Below are 26,881 nucleotides of genomic sequence, written 5' to 3'. Positions count from 1 at the left end.
ACTTTTTTTTAACGTCACCCAAGACATGCCGCCTGAAATGCATGTTGTCACGGCTGCATAAACAAATCTTGCACACAGGAAGAAAGCTGTTAGGTCTTTTTTACATTTTACTTTATTCTCAAAAAACAAACGTTTGCATCATGTAAAGCAGACCTGTTGGTTACCCAACATAATAAGCAATTTTAAGTGTAAAGCTTCCAATGCATATCGCCCCCATGTGTCCGAACCCGACTATAATTTCTAAATATTTGTCCGAAACCGACTGGACCCGTCGGGCTCGGCTAGGGGTCGGGTAGCCACACTCTAACGCAGACACCCACGCACACACATGTAGCCTACACACAAACATGCAGACACGCAGACACAACCGCACACAAGTGCGCGCGCGCGCACACACACACACATGCTCAATTCATACAGGTGTTCTTAGTTGCAGTAATATGCATATAAATATGCAACATTGGTATACACAAATACACATGAATTCAGTCAAAGTCAAACCTGCATAGCTAAAGGAAACCTGCATATGTGTACTATATCTAGGTATTAAGTTCCAGCTAACAGTTAATGCCATTGTAATAACATCGACACGCAGTAAATCACCTAGAGGATCTACGTTAACAACTTGAGAACTGTGCAATGCAAACCATCAGCTTCTCAGCTTCCTGTTTATAATATCACACATTGCTATGCATTACTTAGAAATAGATGGACTGCACTGTGCTTAAGGGGCCGCCAAGCATCCTACTCCCGTATGGCTCTATTTCACCATGTTAATCGTGAGATGGGAAACATGAAAAGCCTGTGCCCTCCCTACTAGCATTTATGCTAACCTGTATTTATACATTCAGTCCATGGACAGTGACGTCCCATTAGGAAGGTAAAGAATTGTGCTCCTAATGCTGAAACTGCTTTCCTTGATACAGAAAAAGACAATTAGCTTAATGGCTGCCCCCGATTAAAATAAATGGAGCTCGCTTAAGGTACTCAATTAGACAAATAACGTATGGAGAACCAACACAATAGTGACAGGCAGACTGGAAAGAAACCGTGATCCGCCACTAAAGAGGCCCCACAGCCAGTAATAACAATGTGCTGCAAGTACAAAAATCACTGCCAACAGAAAAGACCACATCTACCATACAGCAGATCTCTTGACAATTACAATGAACATCTTCTTTACATGTACAAAAGGTATCTGTGTGCATATGTACAAAAACAAATATTTCATATATAAGATAAAGAATATGGGAACATGTGTTTTATGCTACATTTGCTGTTAAATCGACGTTGCAGGTAAAACAACAAATGTACAGATAGATTATACCTTAACGTTTTCTATCGATAATCAGTTTACATAGCTAACAGTTAAGTTGTCTCTGTATTCCAAACCCATATGTGTGCCGACTAAAGCGGCCAACCTGTACTTGCCTTATGTCTCAAACATCTCTTTGATTGACTCATTTTACAGGAGAGAGCAGCATTGCAGTTCATGCTGCATTTCTATTGAAATGACTAGAAGAAAAACCTCCCCACAAAGGTTCTCAAACGTTTCATGTCATGCCGCCGCCTGTTGCTGAAAATTGCGTCCTGAAAATTGCTCTCGTCAGAATCAAGCAGTCTGACCTCTCAATGCCTCTCAAAGCCAATAATATCTATCAAGCAGTGCCCCTCACACCTGAACCCACGCAGAGATGCTGAGAAATAAACACACATGACACACCATTACTAATGTTTCACAGAATGAAATGTCTGCTGCATAACACACGCACACGCACACACACACATACACCCACACGCACACACACATACACACACACACGCACACACTGCCACCCCCCTCAATTGAACACACTGGTGTTAACGCAGCTGTGTGATGCAGTGCTGTTGTTGATTCTCCTCAGTTATTATGGGGGATCATGTCCTCCTCCGTGTCCCAGTGCACTGTGCATAGCCTAGTGTCGGGATGCTGGAGCAACTGGAGCAACATGTGACATTGTGTTAGAGTTTTATCAGTTCCACTTAGAAAACAATTGCTTTTCAGCTGACAGACTACATATCTGTCTGCCTGAAGATTAAGATGGGGTGACAGAGAAGCTCTGAAGCATTGCCAAGCCATGCAATCTTTAGGTCTAGTCCATTAGAGTCCGAGTTGAGCAGATTATCTGCGCCAAATCAAAACTATCGTGGCAGGACAGCAGTACTCACTAACACAGAGCTCACAGTCATTATGTTAAGGAGCTTCAGGCAGAGGTATTGCATTCAACTTTTCTGGGAGTGCTACATGAGTGTGTGCATGTGTATGTGTGTGTGTGTGTATGTGTGTGTGTGTGTGTGTGTGTGTGTGTGTGTGTGTGTGTATATGTGTATTTGTGCGTGTGTGCTTGTATGTCTCTGTGTGTGTGTGTGTGTGTGTGTGTGTGTGTGTGTGTGTGTGTGTGTGTGTGTTGTACTCTCCTCTTGGGTGGCTGCCACCATCTCGCTGCATTTAGCTCTAAAGCCCTCATGAGTGCAATTCTCTGTTTCTCTTTCTCAGTTTCCCTCTCTCAATCAGCCACAAACACATCCCATCTTGCGCTAATTGTATAGCCGGCCGCACGGATGCCAAAGCAGGCCACCAGGGGACTTCTCAGGAGCATTGATTCAGGGGAGTGAGTTTCAATCCCAGCGGGGTCATACAACAAGCCATTTCAGCCCGCTGCTCATTACGAGCAGAGTACTGCAAACCGCTCCGCTCTAATAAAAACATCATCAATAAATAATACAGCTTTTACAAAAAAAACACAGCCGGCCGGCGCACTGGCCGGGTAAGGGACCCCGGCGTCAAGTCGACGCGCTTGCCTTTCACACAAGCTTCCACTCTACAACCGCAACCGCCAAAAATCCCTGCTCTGCAGCCTGATCCACTTTGAGGCATTAAAAACATAACCAGCTCTGGCTTATTGTCAAACGCTGTAATTTGGCTCTTGAAAAAGAAAATCACTTTCTTCCTCTCTGAGTATCATTTTCCTCCTCCCTTTTGTGTTTTAGAGACCTAATCCACTTTGAGTGTGCTGACTTCAGTGGGACGTGGGTGGCCATCAGGATTAACTCACCCCCAGCACATACGAGCAGGCCGACACGACACGTAGCTCAGTCTGCATAACCTGCTAAAACCATTAAAGGTGAAAAATGGATTTTATCATTCAACAAACAAACATAGAATTTTTTTAGGACAAAGAACTGCCTTGTTTTAAAACATGTGAATGTACTGCATATTCAAAAACAGTTGTGTTTGTTTGTGACATGGAATGTGTTTTTCTTACATTCTTACAAGCCAAAAAAGATGTGAAATAATAGGCCTGCTTACAAGTACAATTCAACTTTACAGAAGACACATGATATGATGTTGTTTTGAAACACTCTCTTTTTCATTTTCCTCACTATGTTCATCATAGCTGCAGTTTCAAATTATTTGTTTCTTTTCAACAACATAATGTCAGACACAGCTCTGTGAATCAGATAAAACCCACACAACAAACAAAGCATACTCTACTCCAACAACACCACCCAGCTCACTCTGGTGCTATCTCAGTTCGGACAAATAAAACACACTTCCCAGGATAAAGCTTCCACTGGACCAGATCAACGGCTGAACAGTCACAGAGCCTGAAGCAATCTGCACAGACTCACACATAAACCCTTATGTCAATATTTCTTCTTTCAGACTTCTCCAGAACCTCAAACATACTGTGTGCTTTTCCTTATATTTCCTGCCAAATAGAGATCTTCTCTGAAACAACAACATCAATTGTTTGCTCTGAAGCTGTGAGTTGAGCTGTGATAGTTGATGTCAAATGCCAAACTGTGTTGATGAGAGAATGATAAACTGCCATTGCAGAACAGATGACATGGGCTGTCAGGGAGCATGTGAAAATTCAGATTTCAAAACAATACTTCAGGTTGATATCAGGTTTTCACGCTTCTAGGGCCAATTCATTTTAGGAAATAAACGTTTCCCTACTTCCAGAGGCACCATGAGTTCTATGCATGGACCAGACACCCAGGAGCAGAGCTGGGGTCATAGAATTCTTGATTTCTTAGGGGGTGGGGTCTACATGGTCAAGATGGCTACAATTTTTTAGATGGGCCCAATTCCTCTTTCAAATCCTTATTTCAGCTACCTGCAGATAAGAACACTCCTATTACCCAGGCCTACACCATGGCTATGTAGGCATCAGATATACAGAGTGGGAAGTTAGAGGTTGAAAAGTTGTTTATATCAGAGCTGTTGCGGTAACTGTTGTTGATAAAGGTGAAATAGGCTACTACCTAAGGCGTCTGCAGCCAGGGTGGCGGTGTTGTGTGGCGGAGAAGGCGCATGGCTACTACTTCGGAGGCCGAAAGAATCCTGCGGTAGGCTGCACCGACAAGCAGGAGCTGTCCAGCCCTCGGGTGCTGATTTGGACGCCTCTATGCCACACACTGTTTCTGTAATCTATTGGATGATCACATTGTACACAATACGAGGCACACGTGAAACGATTGCGTTTTAATGAGTTAAATTGAGAGTGTTCAGCCAGCTGGTCGCCTACTCTTCATAACTAAACTCGGATATTCTCGCTCTCCAAACAAGCGACACCATTCCCTCTAGTGGCCCAAGGAAGTGATTCAAAAGGTTCAGACAAGCAAACCGCTAACAAGCTGCACAAATGGTGCAAAACACTTGCGCTTGTTATGAAATCAGGGTAATATAGGCCTAATGCTCACTAGAAACTAATACACAGCTGCCTGTTTAATGATTGCAAATCTAAGAACATTGCGGATAGAACTGGGAGGTTGTCATGGTATCACCGTCACTGGTCATTTCCGACAAAGAATTAATCATGAATTGGTTTATTGTTCCCTCAAAATGATCAATTTCCTTTCCCATTCTACATCGAGGTCGAACGGATTCTTGACAACAATCTGTTGTTTATGTCACTAACCATTTAATATGCGTGCCCCGCAGTCTGAATTGTTCTAATGTAATAAGATAGAGAGAAGGTATCCAAAACACTGTGCGAAGTGTGGATGTTATCTTAAGATTCCCGTTGTGGCGGCTCAACAGGAGCAACTAAACACATATTCTAATGGATAGGCTGTTACAAAGCCAACACCTATTTCAAAATCTTCCCAAACGTTTTATGCAGTTCCTAACTCGGCAGACATGGGCATTCTGCCTGCACCGTGCCGTACACCTACTCTGTGAGTTTTATTACACATTGAAAAAGGCTCGTAAGCTACCCTTTGATCTGCGCAGCACGATGCACCCTGTCACTGATAGGCTGTTAAATGGCGTACGTATAGGGGAGCTATTTTCCGTTATATCATAAACTTGATTGTAATTGTGGCAAAGTTTGACGTCTTTCTCGTTGACAGCGATGCTGCAGTAATGCAAATATAGGAGATGCGGTAGGGGAAATACACTCACATCTAAGATAACAGTGCGTGAGAAATATGTAGCATCTCTAACCATTGGCATTCCCAGTAGGTAGCCTACCTTCTAGAAAGTAAACAGTTCAAGAATATTCCTACTTTCAAATGTGCATCAATGATAACATAGCTTCAAATACATTTCAAATAAAGATCCCTAGTCATGACACGATTTTATTATAGCCAACATTTCTCATGTGGAAATGGAGCCTAGCCTACTTCACTTAAATATAATGCGCCTGAATGTACTCCAAGAATATTATTCATCCAAGGAAATCCCCTTTTCTCGAGATCTTTTTCACATCCCGACTGTTGCGTTGTGGGACAGATTCTCTTTGGGGTTTCCTTTACCGCTGGGGACAATTAACCAACAGGTCTGGAGCTATATGCAGTGATTATTTTAAAGACTGCAAAAACTGATATTTAATTAGAAGCACGACAAAAATCACGAGAGTGAATTGACACTCGTAGCGGCCAATGTGCCTGAGACCCTTTGATTTTTTCCCCCACATATATATAGGAATTATCCGTTAGGTCCGAAGCAAATTGATCAGATATTAGATCTGGGGGTGGGGTAAATTAAGGAGTTAATTAGAATGCACACATGGACTCAACATGTGACGGACACTTTCTCGGGGACTTACATGGTGGTGATGATGGAGGTGATGTTTGTGCTGTTCCCTTCGTTGGTGTCTTGAGCAAGAAGGGGAAAGAATTTCGCTTCGTCCGACTTATTGCAATTGATCTGCGTGTTGAAGCAAGTGCATGACGGCGGGCAGTCCAGAAGAGTACTCAAATAGTCCTGGAATACGTTCAGGAGAAACAACACCCTCCACCAATAAATTCGGGCTGAAAATGGAAATAAATCCATGATTCCAAATCTTCTGACCCAAAGAACCTCAGTAAACTCCTTTTCCGTCTGTGCCACCGGAGTGGGCTACGGTAAACCTGTTTCTGTAACCGTTTTGCTGTTCGAGAGTGGGTGGGTGAGTGGGTGCGTGTGTAGGTATGTCAAATTAATGCCAATGCGGTAGTTCGAATGCCGTGGAAAGAGAGGACGGGGTCAACAGTACCCCTTTTACAGATGAAAAGGCTGAAAAATCGATACTCCAATGGAGTCCTCGTCTCCGGGCTGCATGGTACAGGCTGGGGTATCTTTTCGCTGTTGTTAGGCGCCTAGTCCCAGGTTATTGTAGCACGGATCCAATGCCTATGGGTGTTGAGTTAGGAGGAGAGGCGCGGGAGAGGGAAGTCCATGTTCCGAGCATCAAGTCCCACCTACTGGGCAGATTTAAAACTGACGCACCTGCAATATAATAAAACGGCGAGTCAGATTAGCTCTCATTAAAGTTATGAGTAAAATCATCACAATATGTAGATTTTAAGACGAATCCGGCCTAGTAATTATAATTCTATCAACTTTCGGTTGATTCATTTCAAATGCTAAGCTTGAGTTTTGTATGAAGTCCCGCTGATAAAGGCGGGCAATAGTTGTTTCTATGAATTTCAATGAATGAGACAATTTGTCGGTCTTTTTTTTTCTCCGATTTCATCTTTATTCCACTTAGCCTACCAACAGGTGAGGTTTTTTTTATTTAAGAAAAAACATAAAACGGAGTTGAGAAACAGCAAAAGAATTTAATATTTAGCTTGTAAGTTGACATTTTCAGGGCAGACTACAAACACTGGTGAAAGAGGGCCAATAACTACAGTTTGGCCTGTGTACACGCATCAGATTCAGGGTTTACATCTTAATGGAATCCATGTTATCAGTTCATGCTAATTTCTAACAGATAATTATTTGACTTCTATATTTAGGTCACATCGAACCCCCTAAAAATACTGACATAAACATCGGTGATAATAAATGTCATAATTTTTTTTAAAAAAGGGGGGGTAATCACTTACTCAGTCAAACGTTCCTGCAAAATGATGGTCGGTTACCATCTCAATGCACGGTTGTTTCACATTTCCATTCGCTTGAATCAGAACTCTTCAGGACCCCAGTGCCGCGATAGAGACAACTAGTATAGGAACTATTTTTTTCCAGACGTTTCCTCCACTTCCGACATGCATTGGAGCCACACAACGTGACATCATCATTCAGAGCATTTTGTTTTGTTTGTTGGGTTATAATGTGACACGCCGACTCTTCAAACAGCCTCCCTTGCAGTTCTAGTTTTTTTTTTTCGTCCCGTCCTTCCCAGTGGACGTCTTGCTCTGGTGTCTTGGACGCAAATGTGATTTGACGCTTGCGTTCCGCCTTATGTTCCATTGAACCACCGCGTTCTATTATGTGATGGAGTTCATTGTGTATTATTTTGTGTTTTATGAAATCGCCATCATATATATACTCTTTTGATCCCGTGAGGGAAATTTGGTCTCTGCATTTATCCCAATCCGTGAATTAGTGAAACAAACTCAGCACACAGTGAACACAAAGTGAGGTGAAGCACACACTAATCCCGGCGCAGTGAACTGCGTGCAACAACAGCGGCGCTTGGGGAGCAATGAGGGGTTAGGTGCCTTGCTCAAGGGCACTTCACCGTGCTTACTGGTCTTACTGGTCGGGGTTTGAACGGCAACCCTCCAGTTACAAGTCCGAAGCGCTAACCAGTAGGCCACAGCTGCCCCAAATGTTAATGTGCATGAAAGACTGAGGAACACAGACTGAAGAGGTCAGACTAGTACAATAGCCTACCATTGAACAGAGAAGGTTTGATATTCTGTCCCCTGTCCAGCTGCTGTTGCACAAACATGCACCCACACTTCCAGAGAGTCTGCAATCAGTGGACTCTCTGAGCTCTGTCCAAGGAGGCAACAAACAGGCATTTAAAACCGATTGTCCAAGCAACTCTGTTTCTGCATGCACATGGAAAAACAAACAACTATGGTGAGCTCTGCCCCAGTACATCCCCTCATTTACTTCTAGCCTAAATACAGACACTGCCAGGCATGGAAATGTGTCTGTGCACAGATGAACATGATCTTTACCAGATAAATCAGTAATTGTTATTTTGAAACTTGAGTGTTTTGCTCTCCCTTAAAGCTGCAGTTGGCAAGATTTGTTTGATCATAATCACTGAAACCGACACTATGCTCCGACAGAACAACATAAATCAGCCGGTTTTAGGGGAAAAAAACACACTTCTACCTCCACCTAGAGCCTGTTATTTGTTTTGCAAAAATTCACAGCTCCCGGTTCTTCTGGTCCAATCAGAGCAGGGCTGTGTGAGATCTGACTGTCAATCACAGTCTGGTGCAGTCTGGTGCGCACTGACGACCACAAACTCAATGAGAGGGTGCTCGGTGGTAGTGGGGGAGGGGCATGAAAGTTGTAAACATTCAACATTTTGGCTAAGTCCCCTCAATCTGTCAGACTTGCTAACTGCAGCTTTAATGCACTATGCTTTGTGGTTTGTTGAAAAGGAAATTATTCCTCAATGTGAATACTGAAATGGGTCTCACTGAATTAATTTATTGCTCACACACACACACACGCACTCAGATGCTTCTCTGTTCACAGAAGCAAAAGGGAGAAGTGGCAGCAACCCAAATGAACCCAACCCAAGTTGATTTTTGCATGCATAAGCCTCACCTAACCTCTACCACACTAACCTGACTCTCGCCAGATGAATTTTGTTCCGCTTAGCTCCGCCTAGCTTTACTCACATCAATCTGGGACCTCTTCCATTGAGAGTGATTTCAGCACGAGATTGTATGGTAGAGCCAATCAGGACGCAGGGCGGGAGTTTCATAGATGTGACATAGGGTACAAGCAACTGTGAGACTGTTATCAGCGTCACGGGTTGGCTTCGATGTGAGTGGTTGAAGTAGCACGTCAATAGATGACGGACAAGTGGCTTATTCAATCATATGCAAGCATTTTTTGATTAGGCCCAGCCTTCTGAAGCAACACTCCAATGGATTGATCCCAGATGGATGAGCGGAGCTAGGCGGAACGAAATTCATCTGGCGAGAGTCAGGTTAATACCACACCCCCTTATTCCTACATACCCATGGGGAAATAATAATAGAAAAAAAATACAGAATTTCAAAAAGAAAAGCAACCACAACTCTTTTGGGGAAATTGAGGGAAATAACATTTACCCTGCTACATTGAGACACCAATGTCTGATTCCGAAGTAACATTAAGTATAAGTATATAAGTATATATTCTCTTTTGATCCCGTGAGGGAAATTTGGTCTCTGCATTTATCCCAATCCGTGAATTAGTGAAACACACTCAGCACACAGTGAGGTAAAGCACACACTAATCCCAGAGCAGTGAGCTGCCTGCATCAACAGCGGCGCTCGGGGAGCAGTGAGGGGTTAGGTGCCTTGCTGAAGGGCACTTCAGCCGTTTCCACTAGTCGGGCCTCGAACCGGAAACCGGAAAGGCCAGGGCCCACTTCCCCGATAACGACGGAGACACGCTCTTAAGAGGGTTTTCTACGATTCATCTTACGATCGTTCGTTGGTTTTTCCGACTGTTTCCCGAACATGCTCGTAGCGTGAACGCGCATGCACTGCTCTTCAGATGCTCTTAAGGGGAGCTGTCCACGTTAATAGTTCTGAAATATCCTCTGATTTGACGGTGATGTCAGGTGACTGCACGTCACAGCTATAGGCCTACCATTTAAACTTCGGATCTACACATTAATTCACATCAATACGAAAATAGAAACACTTTGACATCTGCATGTAAGCATCCCAAGTAGGTTATATAACACACAGAGACATAAATAATTGTAATTATTTTAAGATTAGATTGTTGCACCATGCAATAATTTTTTCGCGGTGTCAAGAAGACGTTTGAAGATAAGAAAGAAGTCGAGTAAGAAAGATAGGAAATGTGTAGGCTTAGATTTTGATGCAGTAGGCTACAGACTAAATCACATGTTGCTTTCTCTGCTTTTTACCTCATAGGCCTAATAAAATATAGCCTTCACTTAGCAAAGATAATGTCAAACTATTCTGGCAACGTCTCGTTTCATAACTTGATTGCATTTTTGTCCGCTTTTCATCACATTATTATGACCATTAAATGTAGGCTATTTTGCACGCTAAAATCTGATTCATCACAGGTAAACACAATAAAGAATGGAAACATAAGTTGGATTATGTTTTCTAAGTTGTAATTCCTCTGTATGTCCTGTTGGTGACCTCAGTGAGAAGTACTGTTAAGACGCTCTTAGCCGGTAACGAGTACTCTGGAGCACTCGTAGATCTACGAGTGTTTTCACGATGCTCTTAAGCTACGATGGTTTCGGGAAACAGTCGGCAAATCTTAAGACGTTCGTAAGAGGGACTTTACGACGCTCTTAGTCTTAAGATGCTTTCGGGGAAGTGGGCCCAGGAGTGCTAACCAGTGGCCCACAGCTGCACATTACCACAGCATGTCCAGGTTCTTAATCTGTCTAAGGGAGCCTCCTGAACTGACATTGCTCAATGTGTCACTGTTTCAAACACACCTGGTTGAAGCCAGTGTAATCAAAATGCTTGTGATTAACAGAACACATCTGATTGACTCATCAACAGGGTTGCCAAACCAGAACAGTTAGGTATTCAGAGCAGGGAAAGATGGAAACCCTTTAGCTGGAGACCCCTGAAGCAGCAGGATTGAGAAGAGACCTGCTTTAAAGCAACACTTACTAATAATTCAACATCTTTTGAGATATGTTACTATATACTGTAAGCCACCACCGTTTTGGTAGCTGCATGGGTACAAGCTTGTATCAGTGCCACCTAGGCTGTTAATGGTGTTTTGTTATACAAGTGCAGCCAAAATTGTCCAGTCATGTTGGCAAAATTGGAGCCAGAGTCTATGCAATAAGTGCTTTTTGGCACTTTTTGCAGCACAACAGCACATCAGCCTGGTCTGCCCAGAATTGACTGTATTTGGTTAGATCCCTGCCATGTATGTAAGTTCCTTCTGGTGACTTTGCACTGAGCATATGCTGTCCATGGTTTTCATAGTTATTGGTTGCAATTACCATCACAAAAAGTCTCACTCCCATTGTTTAAAAGTGGTAACTGATAAAACTGCCGCACACATTCATCCTTTGTACAATGATGTGTGCAGTACTAAATAGATAGACAAATAACATTCACAACCAATAACCGTTTGCCTGATTGGGAAGAGATGAATACACAAGGTGTATAGGGGCACAAAATTGGGAGGAAAGATAGAGAAACACTTTAAATGTAATTGAATCAATTGTTGTTTCATGAGATAGGTTGTTTTCATTTTAGAGGGAAAATAGGCAAAAGGCTAATGCATTATTCTCCAAACAAATAGTAAATCGTAAATGCAACATTTCCTGCAATTGCCTTTTAATAATGGTAAATCAATAAGGCTATCTGATCAATTCAACTAAGCTAAAACTCACAGCATTAATGGCATGTGTGTGTGTGTGTGTGTGTGTGTGTGTGTGTGTGCGTGCGTGCGCGTGTTTTGTGTGTGTGTTTGCCATGCTTGGGTTTCTCTGCACCCGACCAAGTTGTGTTTGTCATGCATAATTTAAATGTGTTCATTGAGCATCCTCCTTCCCTTGTTCCAGATGCAGTCCTGTGCAGTGGGCAGACACAGGCACACACTGGGGGCTGGCTGGGGAGGGAGATGTGAGGACACAGTTGTAAATAAAGGCACTGCACCGCGCCGCTGACTGCTGCAGGTTGATACCATCAGCTCGTGTACGGGCTATAGGCAGCACAGTGCCACTCAGCAATGAGCTGGCCTTTGGGTTTCTTCTGAAATGACCAGAGTAACATCAATATGTATGAGAGAGAGAGAGAGAGAGAGAGAGAGAGAGAGAGAGAGAAAATCTCATCCAAAAGTTGTTTGAGGATTCAAGAGAGAATAAGAAATGAAAGAATAACAATTTCCAGTCTGCACATTCACAGACAGAGATAGGGAGGTAAAGACAAGACAAGGATAGAACCTTCCTCCTCAGTGTCAAGATAGAACCTTGATATATTAAAAAATGTAGAATATTTTACCTCAAATTGTCAAAACATCCTGTGTTTTGTAAATATTAAAAGGCATTGAGACTGTACTGAACATTCCAAACAAAATGACACAAAATATGAGATGATCACAGAAAATAATATCAACAATATTACCATAGTCCTGATATACATCATACAAAACCTTTGGGAATGAATAAAACACACTATTTCAGTAAATACTGAAATAGTAAAACTAGTAGCAAAAGTGTTGGCACACACACACACACACACACACACACACACAGTATTGCATGTGTTGAACTAGACCAGGAAAAGTGAATGAATGTATGCTGCTGAGTCTCAGCCTGTGGCCATGCTAGACTGAGAGAGGCACCAGAACCATCTGTCACCCCTCACTCCATACACACACACTCACACGCACAGACACACACACACATAATGCACACATAAACACACACACAGGCACACGTACACACAAACATACACACGTGTGCATACATACACACACGCACGCACGCGCACACACACACTCACATGCACAGACACGCACACAGACACACGCGCACACACATACACACATATGCATACACACAAACGCGTGCACACACATACGCACGCACACACACACGCACGCACACACACACACACACACACACATACAAACCCTCACACACACACACAGAGACACACATACATGCACACACGCACGCACACACACACGCAGACACACATACACACGACAAGAGAGAGAGAAAACAGAGAAAGAAACATGCAAATTTACATGCAATTGACATAAATATTAGTTATTAATAAGCCAGGCTGTTTACATGCAATCCACAGACGTATTAGTTATTAATAAGCCAGCATTATTTATCAAAGCAATGACTGCATCCATGCATCCTGCATCCATGATAACATGAAATGACCCTGTGGCCGTCAAACTAGCTATATTCACCTCCATCAATTGAGCTGCCGTTTTGCTTTGAGGCATGCGTAACCTATCATCCACTCCTGGTCCTTTGTTGCAATAGAATGGAGAATGCTAGCCTATATTCAGGCCAGTGAAACTTCACGAAACTTCACTTAAAATTGAATGACAAACTCAAGCAGTGGCGCCTGTTTCTGCCTCCTCCACTGAAGTGGTAGTGTTGTCACCATCTTGTGTATTAAGAGCTGTGGGACTTCAATTCAGAGGCGATGTTTCTTCCTGAATGGAGGTGAAGTGTTTATTGTGGCTCTCCTTTACTTGCTTTGCATCCGTTGACACATCCTGTCTTCAAGAGTCCTGCCCGTCAACACATCAACTTAATGAGGTCCTGAACGGTATGAACGTGTCCTGGCATGGGAATTGTGTGTGTGTGTGTGTCTGTGTGTGTGTGTGCGTGCATGCTCTGTAGGGGATGGTAAAGTTCTTTTGAGAAGTGAGTTCAGTTGAGTTGAAGTATGATGTGACACAGTTACAGTTTGTCTTATTGGGGATAGTGCTGCTGCTGTTGCAAACAAGCATGTCTCCTTTTCTGAACTCTATCTCTCTCCCTGTTTGTCTTGGATCCCGGTTGTCATGGAGTGGCAGCTGTTTTATTTATATGTCCAATTCAAATTAAACGTGATTGTGGATAACAAACTCAAAATGAGCTGTCCAGTGACTTCAACAATGTGTCCCTAGTTCCTTACGTTACTGTCTCTTTCTGGCAAGGTGCAATTAATCTCCTCCATGAGTTCTCCAAGTCAACCTTTGACAATCTGACACTTTGCCCAAGATGTTTGTATAGCTGCTGGGACAGACAGACTAATGGCACACAGTTTGCTGGGTGATTCTTGAAAGCTGTATCCATTTAATTTGCTGCTTTGACATGTAGGTCTTCATGTCAAACCGTTTGCTATGAATTGTAACCATTCATTGAAGTGAATTAATAGAAGTTTGAATGAATCACCATTATCTAGTCCTTGAATTTATTTTCACATATCAAACATATATAGAATGTAACCTTTAATGGGAGTGAATTGATGGAATATTGAATGAATCACCATTATTTAGACGTTGATTATTATTATCATCATCATCATCATCATCATCATCATCATCATCGTCATCATCATTATTATTGTTGTTGTTGTTGTTGTTGTTGTTGTTGTTGTTGTTGTTATTATTGTTATATTATTTAATAGGTTGTCATTAGCAACCCACAAGTTTATGATACATTTTTTATATTGCCAATTAAATGGGTAAGTATGTTTGCTCATAAAAAGGACAATAAAAAGGTACAAATAATGTCTTAATGAGGCACTCATATCTCAGAGAGCAGCCCTTCCTAAGCAGTTGTCATCACCTCCACATATTCAATTTTAAGACTATACTAAAAGGGCTGTCTAGTTTAATACCACTGTACCTTAAATTATCTGACCATTAATTATTACTACATGTGCACCAAGACATGACATACATTTTGCTTTAGGCATAGAGTGCATACAGAAGCCTCCCTGTTCTGACCTTCTTGTGTTTGTATCCCCGCAATGAATCTGTACTGTACATGCATTATGTAGAGTAAGGGCCCGAGGTCCTGTGGGGCTTGATTACTGCAGTTGCCACATGGATTAATAGATTAAATAACAGATCATTAACTTGTTTTTTATATGTTTCACACAGTTGCTAGTTACCTCATATTATGTCTTTCAGTGATCAAATATGCAGTATTTACAAGTTAATTTGCCATTACCTACAATGCCTCAGTAGTTATCTTGTTCAGACAGTATTCCTGACCTGTAATGGAAAAACACTAGTTATTAGCAGTATATGCTATGATCTATTATGAAATGCTAATCTGTTTCAAAGTTGCACTTAGACCCATAGCCCTTAATGTAATGTTTTACCAGAGGATGCTTTTAAAACATTCCATCGATTTACTATAAGACACAAACATAGGCCTACTGGACAAGGTACAAAGATAGGTCCACTGGCTAAAAGGCAGATAATAGATCCACACATGGTGCTTAATAGCAGTACCACTGTGCCTCAGGTAAAAGCACACGTAGCGTAGCTTTGATGTATTTACCCATAAGGCCAACAGTCAAATAAACATCTCATAATCTGGCCAGCTCAGTAGGCTAGTCAGTCAAATGCAGTCCTCTTTTTTCTGACAGGGTGGGATATTGATGTTGGAGCGGACAGGCTTGTTCCTCTGCCATAGCTGTCTCCCAGCCCTCCTATCACCAGCCCGTCAATCAAAGTCCTGTCCACTTGGCAACCAGAAGACCCAGGAGGGATGTAGACCCCTCTCTGCAGCTGGCCGTCTGTCTGTTATCTCTCTCTAGGTGCTAGGCCTATTCAAGGCAGTATTACTGTAAGACAGTATGATCCCCTACCATGACGCCATTCAGCGTAAAAGGTACAAATGGTAGATTGGGTGATAGAGCCAAAACAGCATATAGAAAGTGTATATGTTGTTTATGCAGCATATAGAGAGTGTTAGGAGAATGATTTGGATGACATACTATTTCTGCAATAAGTGGCATGTTCTCCCGGAGGCCAAGGGCAGCCATGCTTCCTCTGTTTTGCCTGAAAATAGCTGTCATTTTATTTTTAATGTAAATATGTTGTAAGAAATTGTTCAAGTTATTTCATTCTTCTGTTCTGCGCTACCATCTCTCTCTCTCTCTCTCTACCTCGTTCTCGTTTCTCATTTAGTAATTTACAAGGAGTGAAACAGCACCCTCCTATATATATTATGTGGTGGATATATGGCGAATCACAGTATAACACCAGTGAGGGTTGAAGCGAAGGATCTTTGATTACACTCCTGTCATCTCCAGGGAAGCCAGTCTTAGTTGGCAGCCCTATGACTAAGCAACATAAAAAACAATGACTGATTAACCAATCAGATGGGGCTATAGTCGAACTGTGATTAACCAGCACTGTGAAGGGCAGCCAGCTTATCTTTGGCGTCCCTTGTAATGCCTAATGTCTGGCCATCAGAGGATATGTCTTTGAAACAACACAGTTACTGCCTAACAGCTCATTGGTTGGTCTAAGAACAACCAAGCGTCACTTTTTGGATGATAATGAGAGTAAACTTTTCTTGGGGACCATAACAATGTAAATTTGAGTAGTTTTGAGTAAGACCGCCATATGCATTAACAACAAAATGGCATATAGCGATAGCCTTGGGGCAAGCTTGTGTGGTAAAAATAAAGTATTACTTTCTGTACACAAAGTTAAAATGATTTGAAATGATTATTGTATCCTACATCACATTGTGTAATGTTAAATATGATTAGTTGTCGATTGACCATTTTGGGAAATCCCCTACCTACAGCTTAAAGAATTGAATACCTCTCTTGTGTACATGTGAAATACTGGGATACTGTCTGAAATGGATTTTTTCACCCTATCTTTTTACACCCATTCTGTGTGTGTTGTTTTTCTTTCCTCTCTCCTTCACTGACGGGCTCTTTCCACCAGTATCTATGCTGACACACCTCACCTCGGCTGGATTTTGGAAGACTATTTCAATCACATCTTCTTTTGTGTGCGTGCATGCGTGCGTGTGTTTGTGCGTGTGTGTGTGCACACTCCAGTACCCCAGTCCCCGGCTTCTCTCCTGGCTCTCCAGTACCAGTGGCCGGCAGAGAGACGCTGTATCACTGACACCCAGAGTGAGTTAACACAGAGAGACTAAGGATGACTAATGGCCTGACTTTGTGATGACACCTGTAGTACACCGACGCTACTTAATCTAAAACAATGATTCCACATAGGGGAGACGTTCCCTTGAAGCCCTGAGCTAAATCTACCATGTGGAGTGGAAGTGTTGCTACTGAGCATCTTTCTATCATTATCCGCACTAATAGCCCATTATCAGGCCTGCTGTTCTCTGTCATGTCTGATGACTGAGGCACATTCCGGTTTCACAAGCAGAGTGCCCAGGTTTAGTGACACACACACACACACACACACACACACACACACACACACGTGAGTGATGTAGTCAGCTTTGGTGTCCAGCACAAAGGAGCTGCCGCTGGTCATGTTTCCACCCTGGAAGCTGAATTCCAGAATTACTGCCAGTTTACAAAGTTGTTGTTACAAAGAAGGACAACAGGTGTATTGCTGTTGTCCGTCTGAGGAGTGCATATGGTAAACGCTTAAATCAAAATTACAATCAATCATTCAGTCAGTTAGAATTCCTAAAAAAGCATTTCAATAAAATAATACTCAAAGACAGAAAGAGAGAGAGAGAGAGAGAGAGAGAGAGACACACACACACACACACAGACACAAACACACACACACACACACACACACACATACACACACACACACATACACAGTATCCAATATGTTTGTTGGACCACTGGCACCCTGTATTGTGCCTGTTGCCTGCTATCTCTCCTCCAGCAGTGTGACAGACAGAAGACCAGCTCCTGCCTGAGGGGCCGTGGGGGGATTGGCAGACTGGCTTGGCATGGGGCGCACAGGGAGAACAGAGGGCAGCCTCCTCCTCCTCATCCTCCTCCTTCTCCTCTACCTCCTCATCTTCCTCTTTATCGTAGCTGTCTGTAGTGGCCCAACAGGAGTACCAGGTCCAATGTCTTTAGCAGCACTGCCTGTCTCCCTGGCTGACAGGATGAAGTGCCCTCACTGTCCTTCCTTCCTGCCGGCTTTGCCCAGAGACCCATCTCACATGCGGTCTCCCTTGAGTTTTGGAGTGGGCTGGAGTGCTCATTCTCATCCAGAATAGAGGTTATTCTTTCGCTTTACAGAATAGCTGTTTATTATTACCTGTCCTGGCCACCTTGAAAAAAAAGAGGAAAAAGAAAACAGTGTCTGGGTGCAGTTTCTGTCTCAGACAAGCCTGGACTCTGGAACACAGAGTGACAGAATCGGTGTGCTGGTTAACTGGGTGGAGTGCAGCTCTAGTGCTGTTCCATTTAGTGTGTGTTTTTTTAGAATTTATTTAGATTAAGTGTTAGTATAATTTGTATTTTAGTATATTCTTTATCTTACTGTACTTATTGCTTAGTTGTGTTTTTATATTATATACTTTTAATTACTTTTTCTGCTGTTAGTGAATGTGTGTGTGTGTTGTCTGTATGCTACTGAGACCTTGAATTTCCCCTGGGGATCAATAAAGTATCTATCTATCTATCTATCTATCTATCATTGCCAAGATGCCATAGTAGCTGCTGCTGAAGCAGTTGGGGAACCTGCACAATGTCTGCGAAAAGTCAAACACATCAAGCATGTCATATAAGTCATAACGTTATATGACAGCTTATTAGTACATGTATGTGGAGTAACCTGATATTGCAAGTAACATTATTATGGACATCTGACTGTTTTATGACACTGAAATATCATTGATCATGATAAGAAACGGCAAGATTTGGAGCCTGCCTCAGCACACTTAAAACATTGTTACTTAAATCTTATGCTAGGGAATTCAAGGTTGGGGGATATTGTTGTTGTAATGAAAGATTGAAGCCTGTTCAGTGAGTTTGCAGAGAGTTCGTCAGAAGTGTAGGTGGGTGTTTTAAAAAAAAAAAAAAAACTCTTACTGACTCACACAAGTTCATTTTGATAACATTTATCTCTGTAAGTGCACATGGCATGCACAACACACTCAATTTTTCTGCCTACTAGTTTTCCTTTTCCGGACAAACCAACCAATCACTGTATTGATCTCAGCCGTAAAGGCAATGCAATCAATCTTGAAATGTTAATAAATAAATAAATAATGCCTGAGCACATCTATTTTCTTGTCGCAACAGAAATGCCACTATGCTGGTAAATTTCACCTCCCTCCCCCCTCCCCTCCAATCCCCTGCCTCACTCACACACACACACACACACACACACTTTCTCTCTCTCTCTCACACACACACACACACACACACACACACACACACACACACACCCCTCGCTCTGGGGAACCCAATCACTCCCTCTGAGGCAACCTTCTAACACCCAAAGATAAAATATTCCATAAACACAGAGCGAGAATTTAGGAGGAGGGAGGCGGTGTTTGGAGAACAGAGTCTGTCGCTTGCAGTCTGCCAGCTATGAAAGTCCATTAAAGCGGCAGTGTGTGTTCTGCGGGCGCACCCGCCCACCATGTATTCTGCGTGGGTGCTGCCTTGGAGATTACCCAGTGCACCGTGTTTCGGGGTGCCCCCCAAGACATGCTGGCATGCCTGGGCACTTGCTGGGGAAGCGGTCGATCGATAGCCCACCACCACCACCCGACGAAGTCTTACATAACCAATCAAAACGACACGGAAATAGACGAGGGAGGGAGCGGGACGGATGCTTTGTTTGATGATTTGTGCGCCGCGAACAACCCTTGTGGCCCGCCGTGGCAGCTGAGCGTGAGGGATTGAGTGGGCGAATGGACAGGACCTCTCCTCTCCCCTCCCCTCCTCTCATCTCCTCTCCTCCCCTCCCTTCCTCTCTTCCTGTCTCTCTTTCTTTCTCTCTTCTCTTCACTCTTTCTCTCTCTCTTTCTCTCTCTCTCCAGCCCTCTTAGCTCAGTGACTCAGTACCTCACCCGCACCCACACACTGCCCACATCACTCACACACACACACACCAACAACACCAACAAAGTCCACTCAACCAAGCTAAAACATCTCCCTGAACTGTAGTTAATATCTCGTTTTCTCCATTAAATCGTCCAGCATCAGGAGATGAGAATGTCCTAAGACGGCCCTGAGGCATCTTTGGGCTCCTACTGCCCTGGCTTCTTTCAACCGCATTACTCCAGGGACGGCTGTAATGAGAACACATGCGGACAGTTTAAGAGTCGTGCCTTAGAGCTGCATATGTACTTTATACTATGACTACGCATACCTACTCTACACCATAATGATAGACAAAAACAGAGCTATCACGGTTTAGGGGAGTGGGATATAATGATACCAGTTCTGGGGAACAGAGGGCTCATGTGAAAGTTATTTTGTTCATTTGAAAATTATATTTCATATAACACTACTTTGAAGTGTTCCTTTCAGTGTGGCATAGGGAAGGGACTTTTCAGATTATGGCTATGGTGGAATAACTAAGGGGACAGGGGGTTATTGTTGCCATCAGCAAACAGGCTGGAGTGGCTGGCAACAACAAATAGGGACCTTTCCATCCATTACACTTTGTCAAAGAAACTCCACTTCTTTTCATTAAAACATATAAAAATGGGGCAATGTTCAGCATAACCCAAACTACACAGAGATACAAAATGCACAAAAAGACATCACAGCAAATGCCTTTTAAAAAAAATCACACCCTGCTACAATTCAATCTCACCCCCATTTATTATCATAAGGATGGATATGACATAAATGTCATCCCACTCCTCTCTCCTTTTAGAAATGCCACTTGGGTAATCATGTGATATTGATGTTTCAGTGGAAAATGTACCACTGTGCAGCGCACTGCAGTCAGATCGCAGCATGCTCCTTCAGCGTTCAGAGCAGATGGTGTGACAGTGGATGTGTTCTCCAACACAGGCAGCGTCAACAGGCTTTTTGAAGATTTCCAACAGATAAGCAGCCCCCTCACTTTGGCTAGGAGGACGCTGCCGAGAGGAGGAGGAGGACGAGGACGAGGACGAGGAGGAGGAGGATGACAGAGGACTGATAAAGAGAGAGGATGGAGGGGGAATCTCACAGTGAGAGGCAGAGACCATGCACCCATGACAACATCTCTGCTGGCGTCATACTCTCTTCTTTGCTTTAACTATCATTCCATCTTTCATTGCCCTCCTCCCAATCCATGTTCCCTCCCTCTCTCCCTCCCTCCATTCCTATCTCTCTGTGTCCTTCTTTTCTGTCTCCAGCACATATTCCTCACTCCCACTCCTAGAACGAGCCTGTGATATGCACAGAAAGGCTGCCAGAGGTTTCTTGAGCCTCTGACAAGTGGCTGTCTTTAGATTGAGTTTCTTTTGTTCCGCACAGCAAACTGCCAACAGAGACTCTTCATTACTGAGGCTTTAAATGAGAGAAATCTCCCTGAGAGGACATAGCCCCCAGGCAGCACAGATTCAAGAGAAGTGAATGTTCTATTCCCAGATGTGAGTTACATAATGCCAAAATACATACAACGTAAAGTTGAACTTACTTGGCCTAGACAGTCAAACACTGCGCTATATTGTCAGGCGTTACACAGTATGTAAGAATACAGAAGTCTAATGCCAAATGTAAATCACATTTTCAAAAGCTGAAGGGCGTCACCTCAGTTGGGATCAGAAAAGGACACTTTAGAAGATGATTAAACTTTAAGGCTTTGCACATTACTGACTCTACTGAAGTCTTACAGCTCAGGCGGTCATAAAACGTTTGAATATTGCACTCCTACTGGTACTGCCAGAGATAAGAGGCTTCGCAACACCGGGTCCAGGTGAGCTGATGAGCAATGCTGGAAGTACCCCAAGTTCAACGATGCACTGGGACACTGCTCCTGTTAAGATGATAAAAAGTGCTACTTTGCTGAGAAATGTTGTTCAGGCATTTCCCCTTATTGTAGTTGGAAATACAATTCCAGTACATTCAATCAGAACACTACGACGCAGTCATAGGACTGCCCAGCATCATTGCTCAAAAAATGCATCATCACCACTACTACATCGGGTGTGCATTTGAATCTCTTCATTCACGGAGCATAAAAATAGTTTGGTAACACTTTATGGTAAGGGTACATGAATTATCATGAATTTATTTATTATTTATGCATTACTTCGGGCCCGTCCTAATACCTCCCCTACCCCTAGATTTTTGCCCTAACCCTCGTTTTTGCGCGTGCATGTGTAGGGCTAGGGTGTCCCATTACTTTAGGGAGCAAGGGGAAGTGCTATTTTCCCCTTAAAATCAACCCTCAAAATATAGCCAGGACCGATGCAGGCTTAAAACGAAGTGGGAGATGAAATTACCCAGGATACCGTGTGCCAAGCCAGCCACATTTGTCATATATTTTTGCAAATAAGCATATTAAAATTTCGAAATATGTTGGAATATGTTAGTTTGATGCACATCTGATGGACTGTTGAGTTTTGAACACTAATGTTAGAAAATATCTCACGAAGCTATCTGACCATGTTCATGATATCTGCTGAGTGCTTTGAGAGAGTCTGCAAATAACGTTATTTATCTGATCTGGTTAGTTTTGTCAATATTTAAGGTGTGTGTTCTGGCATTCACATGAACACGTATATCTTTGTTGATTAACCAGACGTAGATAAACCAGCACAGCCCACACAACAATGACCGCTGGAATGGGCATGTTCCTGAATGAAAATAGTAGCAGGCTACTACCGGTAGACACGTCGGCGCTGCGCGTGACGTGGGTGAGCACATTCGCTACGCTAACTTGCATATTAGTGGTGTCCCAATTCATAGGGAAAGATCTTCACCTCCACTTCTTTTGTCGAGGGGGCTTTAATGTTGAGGGCAATCAAAACCAAGTGGAAGTTTTAAGGGGGGAGAAATGGGACGGGCCCTTCTTTCCTTTATATCTTATTATTACACGGCTCTTCACAAGGCAAGTAGAACGCTCCATTGACTTGAATGTGATTTCCCAAAGTTCTAGCGGTCATTATTTCCGAGGAAAGGACCTCTGAAAAAAAATAATGACCGCTGTCAATGGCAACGGAGTGTGTGCTTCTAATTCAGGTATTTCATATCACTACGCAAGGACTGGAACTTCATTCAAAAGTGAAACCAGACGGTTGATCAGCTGTGTTCTGAAGAATGTTTGATTCAAGTTCAGCGTGTGTTGTTGCGAACTATTTGTTTCTCAGCAAATGCCACGATGAACGGTAACAAATAGGCTAGGCTATGTAGGCTAAAGTCATATCGTGGGGAGTTTATTACTTCGTTTTGGCAAGTAGCCGTGTAATAAGCGGGATACTGTATAGAACGCCGGTCATTATTGGAAAAATAAGTCATTCAGGGCGGAACAAGACCCCTCCGCTGCGCGGGTCCGGTTCGCCCTGTCGGGACTTATTTTCCCAATAAAGACCGGCGTTCTATACATTATCCCTTACTGAATCATCTGAAATTGAGATGGGTTTATAGTCTCTTATTATCATCACTAGCCTACTCAAATTCTGATTTGAACATAACTTATGCTGTTCTCTAAACACATGCAATTATTTACACTTTAGTTGAGGGGCCACAAACATGATGAACTAATTTGTAATTAACTTTAAATTCATGTAATCATGTAGCCTGACGAGCCAGACCCACATTAAAATGTAGGGTCTGGGCACTCACCATTGGCAGTGCTCAGTCCGAGGGGCAGGATAATCGGTTGTCTTTCAAATTCCCTCTGCACGCAATAGGACAGCGCTATGAGTCCCATGCGTTTCCCACCAGCGGAGCTAGTTGGCTAGTTCAAACTTTTGCCAACTTAATAAAAGCTTAACTCGTGTCACACTGTTCGCCAACAGCAACATCCATCTTATTCGTTTTCAAGTAGCGGGGAATTCAATCCAAACCGTTGCAACTCTGCCATCAATCATTATGTTAAGCCCGCCTAACGACTCTATACGCGATTTGATTGGCCTGATAGAGGTTTAATTTTTCGAGCTCACAAGCCAACGGAGAGTTGCTAGACTAGCCCTGGCAGTCACTACTCTAAACCCAGATTTAGTTGTAATAAATATGTTAGGTGGTCACTACTAATGTTTGTGTGTTTTGTGAAAACTCAATGTCATAACTAAAAGAAATTAGTTGTACTATTTAAGTGAAATTTACAGTGCACTGATCATGTTCAGCAGAGACAACGATAAATGTTATGTTTTTGCAAGGCAGAGAGGTCTAATAAAAATTCTGCCCAACCGTTCCTCCTGCTTCTCAGTCCACACAGACATGAATGAATCCATGGTCTTGCTGCTGTGCTACTACATTAAATGGTGGGTGAACTTTCTGATGAACTTGTTGAAAAATTTAAATTCTGATGAAATAACCGAAAATTATGTTCAGTTTGACCAATAGTTAGCTGAATGTTTGTTTATGTGATTAACTTACAACCGGAGAAAACATTAGCTTCGTTGTTAGCATGCTAGTAGTCTTTCGGACTGTTAGCTCATGGTAGCTTCCAATGGGTGTGTATGGCATATTATAACAATATCACATATGTTTTCGTGTAAATATACTTGTCTTGGTGCTACTTAGTTTAATTCAGACTTTATCATTGAAATTGGTGTTTCTGTCTGTAGACAGTTTTAGCTAACCATAGCAGCACATGTTGGTTAGCTTTTGGCTAATGTTAGCCGATGTTCATTGACTTATTACCCATTTGTTGCATTCATAGGTGATATAGCAAACTTTTATTTCAACTGAGTAAATGAACATGAACTAAAAGTTTGTTTTCTTATGTTCTTTTTTATGGTTCTTCGTCTTTTTATAGGTTCTTCATCTACAGTGGATGTGGAATATTTATGAGTTTAAATGTTGTTTGTTCATGTTTTATCAATAATAAAAGGCATTCCTATACATTGTGATGAATTTCTCTTCAATTTTTAATAAAACAATTAAATTAATACAGTAGCCTAATCTTAAAATAAAAAAAAACAATAGGCCTATCTACAGAACTTAGTTCATATTTTAATGAGCTTTTTAACATGCATTTTAACATTTTATACAACTGCAACTTCTGAAACAACAATTTAAGTGAACTAAAGATTTTGAGTAAAGACTACTAATGTAAGCTTAATTTGTCTACAGCATCAACATAAGGTTGTTAGTTGACACAACTAAACCTGTTTAGTTTTATGTTTTGTAAAAACTAGAATGGTTTAAGGCAATCGGTTTCCACGCAATTTTCTAGTAATGACAACTAGTTCGGGTTTAGAGTGGGGGGTGCGTCTAGATTTCTAGGCTAGTAATCATGATGATCATGCTTAAGAAATCATAAATCATAATGATGTACCGTACCTTATGCTTTAGTTGATGTGTTGTTCATGCATGAGGTCATGAATGAGAAACTTTGAACTCATGTCAATTCCTGATGATTCATAAGATAAAGGAATGAAGTAATGCATTAATCATGAATTAAGTCATGCATGAATTCATGACAATTCATGTACCCTTACCTTAAAGTGTTGGTAATAGTTTTAAAAGAGTGGTCAAATTGTTTTGAATGTACAGTATGTGTCGCTATTGTAGCCATTTCTATTCATTATAGTGAAATCTAACTGTCGCAGCAAACGGTCAGCAAACGAGACACTTCAGGTACGTGTCTGGTGTAGCCTGCCTGTAGGGCAGATGAAGCACCGTGACCCCAGTCCCTAATGTAGCTGCTGATGCTGGTCTTGGGACTCTGATATGATGTAGGCAGACTGTTCTTGGGACTCTGATATGGTGTAGGCCAGGGGTCTCAAACTCAAATGAGCTGGGGGCCACTTCTGCCAATGTCATCTGATTGGAGGGCCACATTAGTGTTAAAGAATAATACAAAAAAGAACGGCTATTTCCTAAAATGCAACGTTTTTTTCAAATACTCTATTTTCAAACACAAAACTACAAACAGAAAGTGCAAGTATTTTTATCTATTTAAGACACCTGTGCTAGCAACCTTGTAGCTTATAAATAAAATAATGATAAATATTAATACAAATAAATAAATAAAAACAAACAAAAAAGCATAAAAACAGGTAGGCCTATGTGCGTGTTTCACACAAATAAACATATTTTCCTCTCATAACTTTTTTAAACCTGCCAATAGGCGTTAGGGTTAAGAAAGCAACACCGTTGGATTTTTATATCAAAATGTCAAAAGGCCATGGCTTGAAAGTGGTCAGAGATAAAGTCCTACTGTAAATGTAAAAATCTTTGAGTATAAACAAAAGTTTATGAAGGGGGTACATTTATCTAATTTGCCACTGGATGGCAAGCACCTCTTGAAACTTTTGTGTATGCTTGTTTGGCATGCCTGTGTTCCTATTGACTTTGTGTTCTTCAGGCCCTGCAGCAGAAAGTACCACGCCCATTACTGAGCTGAAAAGGTGAATAGATTACACCGTAGAATAGCCAAACAGTTGTAGCATTGTTATAAAACCTTTAAAATCTCTAAACACTGCCAAGTGCAAAACTATGGGCAGTTCATCACAGTTCAACCATTGCAACTGGATTGATGAAAGGTCACTTACACCTGTAGGCTACATTGTATTTTGGAAAAGCAAAAGGTATCAGCATAATGTTATTTATTTATCAGATTACATTCTCAGATTTATTTCGGCTTCAAGAAGAAATGGGAATTACATTTCATGTGAACATCGTCCTATCCTAGACGTTCTCTGCGGTAAACTACAGTTCTTGTAGGAAGCGTCCATTGTTTTTCCAACCCACTTTTAACTTCCAACAAAATTACGTCTCACTGCAACGATGTGCCATCTAGTGGACAAACGACTACTTATCGCCAATACTGGAAATGCAGCCATGATGATGATGATGAATATTTGGC

General features: G+C 42.2%; 1 protein-coding gene across 2 annotated transcripts in view; it reads right to left on the bottom strand.

The window, feature by feature from the left end:
- ntrk3a (neurotrophic tyrosine kinase, receptor, type 3a) overlaps positions 1-6,661 on the bottom strand; it is a 201,052-nt gene extending 194,391 nt beyond the window's left edge. For both annotated transcript variants that reach the window (XM_048257512.1, XM_048257514.1), the window contains exon 1: positions 6,099-6,661. In XM_048257512.1, coding sequence (XP_048113469.1) covers positions 6,099-6,325 — 227 coding nt within the window. In that variant the 5' untranslated portion in view covers positions 6,326-6,661. The remainder of the gene's footprint in view (positions 1-6,098) is intronic.
- Between the last annotated feature and the right edge of the window lie 20,220 nt (positions 6,662-26,881).

The sequence above is a fragment of the Alosa alosa genome, chromosome 11 (genome assembly GCF_017589495.1).
Source record: "Alosa alosa isolate M-15738 ecotype Scorff River chromosome 11, AALO_Geno_1.1, whole genome shotgun sequence".
Taxonomy (NCBI): domain Eukaryota; kingdom Metazoa; phylum Chordata; class Actinopteri; order Clupeiformes; family Clupeidae; genus Alosa; species Alosa alosa.
The sequence above is the reverse complement of the archived record's forward strand: the minus strand, read 5'-3'. Positions and strand labels throughout refer to the sequence as shown.